Below are 11,387 nucleotides of genomic sequence, written 5' to 3' on the forward strand. Positions count from 1 at the left end.
TAAGATCAGACATTTAGAAGTGCCAGGCACAAAATAAGACACTCAGGAGATTTCTGTTTACATTTTTTCATATCTCTGGGTCTGTGTACATGAACTTAATTTATGGTTATATGCTGCTGTATTTTTTTTTACAACATGCTTTTGAATTGTCATTTGTATCCTTTGCACAGCCCCGTGAGATAACAAGGGAAAGTAATTTTACTACCAGCTCCAGATAAATAAACTGAGGCTAAGTTAATGGCTAGGGGAATGTAGTTAAATTGTAGAATCAGGACTTGAACTCAGTCTGTCCCCTTAAACCATGTCCAGTGCCCTTTGCACCAAATTCATCTATTTTTATCTGCCGTCTATCTTACGTTCATTGTGTGTCTGATCCTTTCAGTGGCAACGAATCACCATTTAGACCCACTGACTTCCATGCCTGTCCTCTTAGATAAAGTGTTGAATGCCTAATTCTGATTACTTTTATTGCTAGGGCACCGCTTATCAGGCACTTTGTCTTTTACTTATGAGTTTCCTGAAAGGCTTTTTTGTGTTTTCTGATGAATAATAGATGGTCTATGTTTTAAAATTATAGATAATGTCTCCTTTTATCCCTCACTTTAAATAAGTCTCCAATTGGCTTTGCTGTAGAAGTTCTTGATTTTGCATATGAAATAAAAAGTGTTAGTTACTCCATTTCTTCTAATTGATAGACAAATACTCCTATGAATTGCAGCTTTCTGGTGAGGTTTCCACTGTGTTGTTATGAACCCATTAATGTGACTAGACTTCTAGATAGTGGGCCCTTCATTTTGTTCTGCCGAATAAGTCAGGACTGGTACCACCAATGACCACATTGCTTTAACCTTATTATACTAACTGTATTGATAGTTTTTAAAATATGCTATTCTTTTGCTTTTAACTAATTGTGATGTGATTATAAAATTTAGGAAAAGTAGAAATTTAGTGGGTTTCTTTTGCCCCAAACCCTCAATTATTTGGCTTGTACCTACACAAACCAGTTGCTAAGTGTGTGTATAGTATTTTCCACAGTATTCCTTTGGCACTCCATAAATCTGTCTAGCTTACTAATTAGCTTAAAATTAATATTCATCATGTCTCAATTTCTTTTTCTCAAGAAGAGGGAAACTTGCTTGCCTGGTTCTTCACCAGGGCCAAACAGCACAACGGCTGTGTAAAATTATAAACAACGTAGTGAATGTCAGTTGAACCTGACTTTCAGCTGTCTTTTCATTGTACATCCATACAAAATTCCACCGACAGGTCAAGACTAAAGTTTTTTCACGATACTGGAATAACTAGTTTTCAGTTCTCCAGTCAGCTTTTTAACGAAAGTTACATACAATAGAGGTCCCAAAAACATACTTTTATGTTCCAAATGCTTGAAATTAAATGAACTAATCACGAAGCCATTCATGGTGCTACTTGGGTTGTATAAAGTGAGTCATGGTGACAATATTAAAGATACATTTCAAGATAGTGCATGAAAAATGATTGACATAAGGAAAAAAATAAAATTAACATTTTTACCTTATTAGAATGTTTTCTCCCTGATTCTGCCCTATTTTTCACAAAAAGTCCTCAAAGTGTCACCTTGATTTTGACTATTTTTGCTGAGAAATGAACTTTTTCAGCTGTGTTAGATTACCAGAAATGAGACTATCAAACAGTAACGGGAGCCCTCAGTAGTGGAGGTGTAATTATCATATTAGCATCATAAATCATTTGCTTCTCAGCACTGTATTAGGTCACGAGAGCAGCAGCTGCATCTTTGTTCTACCTAGATGATGTTTCACTAAAGCCATTTCTGTTTTTATTCACTCAAATTTACAGTTTCTCCTTTGTGTTGACATTAAGCAGTGAATCTATTAGTTTCCATTACCAGCAGAATAGCTAAAACTATAAATAGTTCTATATTTTCTCTCACAAACCCTTTCACACTGCATAGATACCTTTACTTTGATAGAACATCTGGGCAGTACATCTTGTTTCTTCTCTGTCTTTAGGCAAATGCAAACTTTCTTAAGCCTGCCCTTAAGAAAAAAAGAAAAAGGAAGAAAAGAAAAGAAAAATCCATAGCAGCTCCATCCTATCTTTTGACCTCAGATTCCTGATAGATAAATTGGGCATCTAATTGTAAAGTAATCCAGATAAGATGCAAAAGTCGGATCACTCCATCAGATTTACAATACTCCTTTAAAAAATATCTGCTTTATTATGTTTCATTGACTTGCTGGCTCTCCCAAAACACCAACGTATCATGAATACCACATACATAATTTTTCCATATCTAAATATTATAAAAAGGTTAGTTTTTTTTCTCAATGTAAACCAAGCTGCAAAACACCAGTTTAAAAGAGTGTCATAGCCACTAGTATAAACACATTTTAGCAAGTTCTAGAGGCGGCTTTCAAGAAGGTAATTATCTTGGACCACTGTTGTTCTGATGTTGGAATAAACCAGTTTGCTATGGTACAAGTTGTCTAAGTGTGACAGACTGTGCAGTAACTGCCATAGTTCTCATAGGGTTCTCAAAGGCAAGCACCCTAATTCTGGTATTGCCTGAAGTTCTGTAAGCCTTGGTTCACCTGATCTGTTTCTTGTTTCTGCCTTGGTTTACTTTTAGGGATCCTGTGATGAAGTTAGTTTTTAATCACTTGTTTATGTTGTCTTTATCTACTGGCATTTTTTTTTCCAGTGCATAGGTATACAGTGATCAGATACAGTGGGCAAGATTCTGAGTAAATCTGAAATCTAATCAAGATATTGAGATGTGCCAAACCTAAGATGTGCCATCTTAATGATGTGCCAAACCTAACTATTTGGTAGCTGAATTGTTGGCTGATGTTTTGGTTATGTTAAATAGTCACTTAGAAATCTTTTAATCAATCTTCCTGGTTAAGGTTTCTTTTGGGCCACTGAAGGGAATTTTTCTGGATTGATAGGGACTCAACCTTTTCCTTCACAAAAGCCTCTAGTGGATTTTTTTAAATTAGTATGCATTAAAAAAAAGTCACTACAAAGCCAAGATTAATATCACACTTCATAATATTAAAAGTAATTTCTTAACATAATTTAATGCTTATTCCATACTCAGTCTTCCTATTTTTGATAAATATGTCCTTTCCAGCTGGCTTGTCCAAATTAGGATTCAGTTGAGTATCCCATATTGCTAATGGTTTTTGTGATATTGTGATTTATAGTAAGAAATATATATTTGGTCTTCCTCAGTTCCTGGCACAGAGCTCCTGCAACTCACATAATTTCCTAAGTGATGAAGTAGGTAACGGTGCCTTTTGTTATGTTGATGAGGTGACTTTAGGAAAGCCTCAAGGTAGCCCCGGGTGGAGGCTGGTTGCTAAGGGAACTCATCACAAGATTAGAGGGTTGAACCTTTCAGTCCCACCCTCTGACCTCCAAGGAGGTGAGAGAAGAAAGATTCAGTCAGTTGCCAAAGGCCAGTGATCAATCAATCATGCCTAAGTAATGAAGCCTGAGTAAAAATCCAGAAGGACTGGATTTGGGGAGCTTCAGGTTGGTGAATGTGTACAGGTATGAGGAGAGTAGTGGCCTCAGAGAGGGCACTGAAGCCTTGTGTCTCTTCTCACATACCTTGCCCTTGTACCTCTTTATCTGGCTGTTCATCTGTGTCCTTTATAATTAATTGGTACATGTAAGTAAATGTTTCTCTGAGTTCTGTGAGCCGCTCTAGCAAATTAATCAACCTGAGAAGAGGGTGGTGGGAGCCTTTGATTTATAGCCGCTCAGTCAGAAGCACAGGCAGGTAACCACCTGGGACTTACTGGTGGCTGTCTTGGGGGACTAAGCCCTTAACCTGTGGAATCTGATGCTATCTTCAGGTAGATAGCATCAGAATTCAGTTTAATTGTTTGGTGATGGGGGGGGGGGGGGGAACAAACATTGGAGTTATATTCTTTTGGCTATTTAAATGTCTGCCTTTTTTATGTGATTGATTTATTGAAGAGGCTAGACCTGCTGATAAATTAGAACATTTATTTAATTTACTTAAATGCTTAATGTTTATTTAAACACATTTACATATTTAAGAATATTTAAGTTCTTTTAATTAAGAACATTTTCCTACATAGCCCAGATTACATTGTTACACTTATTGATGAGGTTTGGGGTGATAATGAGGTCCAGAGCTGACAGCCAAGAAAGAATCCTTGAAGAGGTCATTGGTGCAAAAAGGTGATTTTATTAAAGCATGGGGACAGGACCCTTGGGCAGAAAGAGCTGTGCTGGGATTGTGAAGAGTGACTGGTTTTATACTATGGAATTGAGAGAGGTAAAGACCAAAGGGAGGCTTCCAAAGGGACTTTGATACGGTAAAGAGGACTCGGTAAAGAGGACTCGGAAGATACCTCAGGACTTGCTGTTGTCAAGCTAAGGTTGTTTTTCCTCTAGTAAGGCCTTAACATCAGGATGGTAGGGGGTTCCTGGAGAAAAGTTTTACTCTGTCTGCCAGAAGTATTTGTCAGTGGGCTGTAGGTTATAAGGAAATTTAATGGTTTCTGCCATTTTCTTCTTGCCTTTGTTCCCCATATCACTATGGAGGGTGATGTTGGGGCTCCAGGAAACTGAGTCTACAGGTTACTGGAGATTAGTCTATTGATAAGATTACCTTTTGCTTATAATTTACCAAGACACTTGTAGAGAGACAAATGGAGACTCATGGCCTGCGTGACTGTGATCTCTGTCAGTTAACCATTTGTTTCCTTTCCTTTCCTTTGTCCTTGGGCAGCCAGGAGTGCCTGAGGAATATCACCATATCTCCCCTGGGGTGGGGGGTGGCTGCTGTTAGCTTGTACTTTGCCCTTAGGCTGCCTTATGCTCCCTCATCACTTATCAATACTAATAATTCCTGAATATAATCCAACACAATCAATATTCACATTTTTCTAATTTGTTTTTAAGTCTTCTATATCTGGTCTGTTTAAACCAGGATACAGTCTAGAAGCATGCACTGCAAATGGTTGTTTTGTTTTCTCCTTATCTTTTCATCTGGAACAGTCCCTTTTATTTATATCGGGAACTTGTAGACAAGGTGAGACCGGTGTCTCACAGAACAACCCAGCTTCTGGATTTGCTTCCTTTATCCCTTCCACAGGGTGCAGTGACCACTAATCACATGTGGCTGTTAACCTGTTGAAATGTGGCCAGTCCAAATTGAGATGTGTTGTGGGTATAACATACACATTGGCTTTCTAACACTTAGTATAAAAAACGTAAACTATTTCACTAATAAATTTTTATATTGAATACATGTTTATTTTTTTGCTATTTTTGTAATGTTTATTTAATAATTTTTGAGAGAGAGAAAGAGAGAGAGTGAGTGCAAGCAGGGGAGGGGCAGAGAGAGAGGGGGAGACACAGAATCTGACGCAGGCTCCAGGCTCTGAGCGGTCAGCACAGAGCCTGACAGGGGGCTCAAACTTGCAGACTACAAGATCATGACCTGGGCTGAAGTCGGACACTTACCTGGCTGAGCCACCCAGTGGCTCTTCTTGAATATATGTTTTTTTGTTTTGTTTTGTTTGTTTTGATATATTGTCAAGTTGGCTAACATACAGTGTATACAGTGTGCTCTTGGCTTTGGGGATGGAGTCCCGTGATTCATTGCTTATATACAACACCCAGTGCTCATCCCAACAAGTGCCCTCCTCGATGCCCATCACCCATTTTTCCCTCTCCCCTCCTCCTCCCCATCAACCTCAGTTTGTTCTCTGTATTTAGGATTCTCTATGGTTTGCCTCCCTCTCTGTTTGAAACTATTTTTTATCCCTGAATACATGTTTAAATGGTAATCTGGGTATATCAGGTTACAGAAATCATTTTGCTAAAATTAATTTTACCTGTTTATTTTTCATTTTCTTGATATACCCTATTAGAAAATTTTATTTGGCTCCCAGTGTATTTCTATCCGTGCTATTCAACAGATTTTAAAACAGAAAATTGCTACCCCAAAATGACTCCACATCAGTTCCCTGAGATGTAGTTGAAAAAAGAGTATCAACAGGCTGAAATGTTCCTAAGCTAGAGTTTTGTGACATAGTTGTAAACATAGTTGCTGTGTCCTTCCATGTAGAAGATAAATGATTTTGCATAGATTGAGCCTACAGCTTTTTAAGACTGAGTATCCTAGAAACATGGCCTTGTCCAGTGGATGAAATAGCTACTGAAGATTTTGAGTGTCCCTGATAACTGAAAATGTTAAATAATGTAAACTTAGAGGTGTGCCATAAATGCTAAATACAGTTGTTAAGCCTGTACTGATGATTTAAAGGCAAAAAAAGTGTATGAGCCAGTGAAAGTTATGTTTTATTTATTTGTTTATTTTTAGTGTTGGAAAACCTTGAACAGACAGTTGTCTCCAGTTTTGGAACACTGGAAAGTCAGCCTGATTTCCAAACCCCAGAATTTGTAAGTACTCCTACTCTATCTTAAATTTGAATTGGTTAGCAAGAGATTTCTCACAAAATGGAGAAAAGGGTTATTTGTGAAATCTTGCCTTTGGCGCCCATAGATCTGGCACTGTCTCACTTGCAGTGGCTGTGTATTTAAAGCTCCAGTTCTCTGGGGGACAAGTTACTGAACTACATACAGTGCCTTGGCATCATGCTCTGTAGGCTTGTTCTTCATACTGCTTGTAAATAGCAAATGGGAACTCTTTCTGCAGGAAAGTAGCATTGTTACTGCCCAGACTCCTCCTTCGTTCATTAATAGCCTTGGTATCCGTTTCTGCTGTTAGCAACTCTGGAAACCAGTGTTTACTGAGCACATATAGGTGCATTGACCAGTCTGATTCCCATTTCACTCTGGAGCCTACAGTCATACAACCTGTATAGATGTATCTTCTAGGGCTAGGAATATTTTATTGGTTGTTCCTACCAAGAGGGGAACTAAATGCTCTCACTAAATTAGACTCATTAAAGATTAGCCATGGTTCCTACCCTCGAGGAATTAAAAATCTTATTAGATGCTACTGTGGTTTTATTAATGCCTTGTTTAAAGAAAATTAAGCACATAGGATGCCTTGTGCAGAATGTCCTTACTAAATAGATTTTATATTAGGCTCATTTGAAGAGGGGGATGGGAAGAAGTGTTTCTCTGACTCATGTACCATATTATTGCCCCAAATGTATGGGAAAAGCATGCCAGGATCCACCTAGATTTACTTATTTTTGCCCCTTGCTGTAAATGGTTCAGCTACCATGTTAGCAATGCAAAAATCTTTTTTTTTTTTTTTTTTTTTTTGCTTTCTTTTCAAAGTGTGATATACGGTCGCCACTCTAGTAATTGGCAGATCACAATTGTATTATTGGTAAAGACACACAAAAAAAGAACTCATTATGTGTTTTTCCTCTTCTCACTCATTCTTTATGGATTACCTACTCAATTGAAACAAGAGTAAGGAAACTAGGCAGTGCTCTGGACTGAAAAGGGATCGCCCATAAAACTATATCCACAATGCCACTTTATTTCACAGTGTGGGACTCCTGTGGTGTACTAGAAGATTGCCTACTGTGAAAAGCACTTGGATATAATAGAAAGGCATAGTATTCAATGACTTCCCTGTTATATTCAATGAGATTTTCAGTGAAGGAAAATTGTGAACGCTCACCAATATTCCCGTATCTTAAAGTAGCAGAGCAACTTTGCAATTTTTCTAACTTCTACAGTTAGAGCCCCTAAAGCAGAATTGACACAGATATGTCACATTTGAATGTGAAATTGGCACAGACTCGTGGAGCTGGCCCTTTCTTGTTTCATTTTCTAACTGCTTCTTATTGGTACTCTTTAAGCACTATAGGTAGTCTAAAAAGAGCTGTGTGCAATAAAGTGTCGATGTGCTTGGTAAACGCCTATATAGTTCACACTGATTCCCTGTGCAAAAATAAAAGTATTTTTCTCAAGAACAGCTTTTAGTAGATGATGATGTTTGAGATTGGCGTGCCTCAGCAATGTCTTTGCAATAGATAGTCTACACTGGTAATTACACTGGTGATGTTATTCAACCTTCAGCATTAACTTCTTGACTGCTGCATTTTCCTTTCCAAGGGTGAAGCCTAAGCAAGAATAGTCAGGCATCGAACTTGAGGAGTGCAGAATATACTTCTATTTTGAGAGATTTGTCCTAACAATGGGTCTGAGAACACCCAAGCTGAAAGGAGATTTTTAAGTTAAATCCCCATATTTTTATTTTTCCTTGTCATACTTCAAGAATATCTAGAATCATTAGACCACATTAGTGCAGGTAAAGCTGTTAATCATGGTTTCCTTATATGTGTGGTTGATAACAAGATTTCTAAATCCAGCTATTCTCTTTCTCTAATTGTGTGTCCTACCATGCGTAGTAAGGAGTCTGATTTTCTGGTGCTTTATAGATGTTCACACATCTGATGCTTATTGCGTGCCACATCTTTGGGTTACATGTACATGGCTGCTGGTATTTTCTCATCACATCACTAGAGCCCCTGCACTTCCAGTTCTCCAGTAAACGTGTATTTCCCAAACTGCTGTCTCCTTGGAAAACAAACAGGAGATGTATAAAGTGTCTTGGGAACCGAGTACTCGAGGGAATCCAGCACGATGTTTAAGGGTAGCCTTTTTTGTAGGCAGAAAGTTGCAGCATCAGTGAGAACGGGTGGTTCCAGCGTGTAGGCAGGTGGATTGGGCAGATGCCAGGACAAAACCAGGTAAGCTGATCCAAACCAAAAAATTTTAATCAGAAACAGGGGCAAGAGTACAAACCCAGGAGCAGAGGGAGCCTGGCGCAAAGCAAAATTGAAAACAGAAAGAAGGTGGGGAAGGTGGTAAAAGGAGCTGAAATATCCGTGCTGTTTCTCCGTCTGGCATTTGGAAGGTGCACCTTCCGTTTGCGGAGGTGAGCTGAAATAAAGTGAGGCACAGACCGTGCTTGTTCAGACCTTATTCTCAAGTCATTCAGATTTTAGAAGGATCAAGGCCTAGTGTTTTCATACAGCGGAGTGTATTTATATAGTCTGGCCAACATGGAGAACAAAATGCTTATCATTATTTGTTTCCTTCAGGATTTCTGTTGTTCTTCCATTTAAAACAAGGCCTAAGTGAGCAGTGCTGGTCGGGGCGCCTTGGTTACCGGCGTGAGAAGCACATTAAAGCTTTCCTTCACAGCTCAGGTGTCTGTAATGTGACTAGTCAGGCAAAGCCATTGTTGCTGATAGCCTGCGTGAATCATGGGTAAATAAATGCCACTGTGAAGCTCCTGGGTGTCTCCAAGACAGACAGCAGGCCGCCTTTCTCGGAAGGGCCCACCCCGACGCTCCTTCTCCGGGTCCCTGCAGGGTTTGTCCATCGATGCCAGGTCCCCTGCGTACCTGTGTTGTTCCTCTCTGCCTCTCATTCCACTTCGCAGATCGAGGAGAGTGAGTTTTGCCAAAGTATCTGAAACACTAGGCTGTGAACAGAGATGTGGACCTAAAGTGCCTGTGTTCTTGCTACCCCAAAGCTTGTGACGTAGCCCCACCTGGAGGTGGGGTGGGTGTGTGGGTGGGGCTCAAGGTGTAAGGGGCCTGGCTGAATGCTGACTTTACAGAGAGTAACTAGCTGATCTCGTTGTGGTAGGACACCATCTTGATCCTGGTTTGTTATTTTGTTCAAATCCAGTGAAAACCTGTTTATAATCTGCTTTATTAACTTAATATTTTATCCTGAATATTTCCCACACTGTTGTTTTTCCAGTTGTATTGGGATATAATTGACATGTAGCACTGTATAAGTTTAAGGTGTTCAGCTCCATGCTGTGGTTTTTTTTTTTTTTCTCTGACATTATTGTTATCTTCTCTAACATCTGTTCTCTTTTGTTGATGAACTATAATTAATCAACATTGTAATTTTCAGAGCAATTAGTTCAAGGGAGATCTAGTCAAGGAAATGGTGACATGGCCAGATGTTTTGGAACCCTGTGATTGGTGGCCATCATTTAGGGACATGTGTCCTGAAAATAAACTGGCTTCATGATGACAAGCATCAGCCTCTGGAAAAGGAATTTGGCCAAAGTGAGGCTGGGGAATGGTTACAGATAACCTTGTAGAGTTCAGACTTTGAAGTAGAGTCTGCAGAACTAAGCAGGCTGAACCAAGAATGAAGAGGGGCACCTGGGTGGCTCAGTCAGCTGAGCATCTGACTCTTGATTTCAGCTCAGGTCATGGTTCCAGGATCATGGGATCAAGTCTCACATTGAGCCCTGTATCAGACTCCATGCTGAGCATGGAACCTGCTTGAGATATATTCTCTCTCCCTCTCTCCCTCTCTCCCTCTCTCCCTCTCTCCCTCTCTCCCTCTCTCCCTCTCTCCCTCTCTCCCTCTCTCCCTCTCTCCCTCTCTCCCTCTCTCCCTCTCTCCCTCTCTCCCTCTCTCCCTCTCTCCCTCTCTCCCTCTCTCCCTCTCCCTCTCCCTCTCCCTCTCCCTCTCCCTCTCCCTCTCTCCCTCTCCCTCTCCCTCTCTCCCTCTCCCTCTCTCCCTCTCCCTCTCTCCCTCTCCCTCTCTCCCTCTCCCTCTCTCCCTCTCCCTCTCTCTCTCTCCCCCTCTCCCTCTCCCTCTCCCTCTTTCCCCCTTCCTCCCTCCCTCCCCGTCTTTGGCCCTCTCCCTTGCTTGTGTGTGTGTATTCACTCTCTCTCTCCAAAATTAAAAAAAAAAAAAAAATGAGGATGGGAGCACCTGGTTAGCTCAGTAGGTTAAGCATCCAACTCTTGATTCATGGTTCATGAGATCAAGCCCCGCATTGGTCTGTCTGCTGTTAGCACAGAGTTTGCTTCAGATCCTCTGTCCCCTGCCCCTTGGCCCCTCCCCTGCTTGTGCTGTCTCTCTCTCAAAAAATAAACATTAAAAAAAAAAAAAAAACAATGAGGATGAGGAGCCATCCACATGGTAATGGAACAGATAAAGGTTTTTCTGCATTGTGGTAGCATTGCAACCTAGGTTTCCCCTGGTGCTGTTAATTTCAGGTCTGCTTAAGAGCAAAGGCAATCTGAGGGGTTAGTCCAGAGGCTCATCCATCATGGCTGGCCCAGAGGACCCCAGGTTCTTTCCAATCCCCAAGGAGTGGGAAAAAAGTAGGGGGAATGTAGGGTAAAGGTTGAGTAATGGTCAAGGCTCTTTCTAGAAACCCTGACTCTGCTGGTACTGACCCAGGAATGCTAATGGGCATGATTGACTTGAGTACACAAGGAGTGAAGAATGTGATGAGGGGAGGAACTCTGTGGACCGGTGAGGAATCTGCTTGTAGCTGGCTGGATGGAAACTGTGGTCCACACAAAAGCACAGAGAAGGAAAGGCAAGGCTGTGGAATTATATTTTATGAGCTGGTTCTCACTAGTAAT

At 40.5% G+C, this 11,387-nt stretch overlaps 1 protein-coding gene across 2 annotated transcripts in view; it reads left to right on the forward strand.

The window, feature by feature from the left end:
• The window catches only part of ANO6 (anoctamin 6), a 194,512-nt gene that overhangs the window by 70,583 nt on the left and 112,542 nt on the right, over positions 1–11,387 (forward strand). For both annotated transcript variants that reach the window (XM_027035950.2, XM_027035952.2), the window contains one exon: positions 6,368–6,447. In XM_027035950.2, the coding sequence (XP_026891751.1) occupies positions 6,368–6,447 (80 nt within the window). The remainder of the gene's footprint in view (positions 1–6,367; positions 6,448–11,387) is intronic.

The sequence above is a fragment of the Acinonyx jubatus genome, chromosome B4 (genome assembly GCF_027475565.1).
Source record: "Acinonyx jubatus isolate Ajub_Pintada_27869175 chromosome B4, VMU_Ajub_asm_v1.0, whole genome shotgun sequence".
Lineage (NCBI taxonomy): Eukaryota > Metazoa > Chordata > Mammalia > Carnivora > Felidae > Acinonyx > Acinonyx jubatus.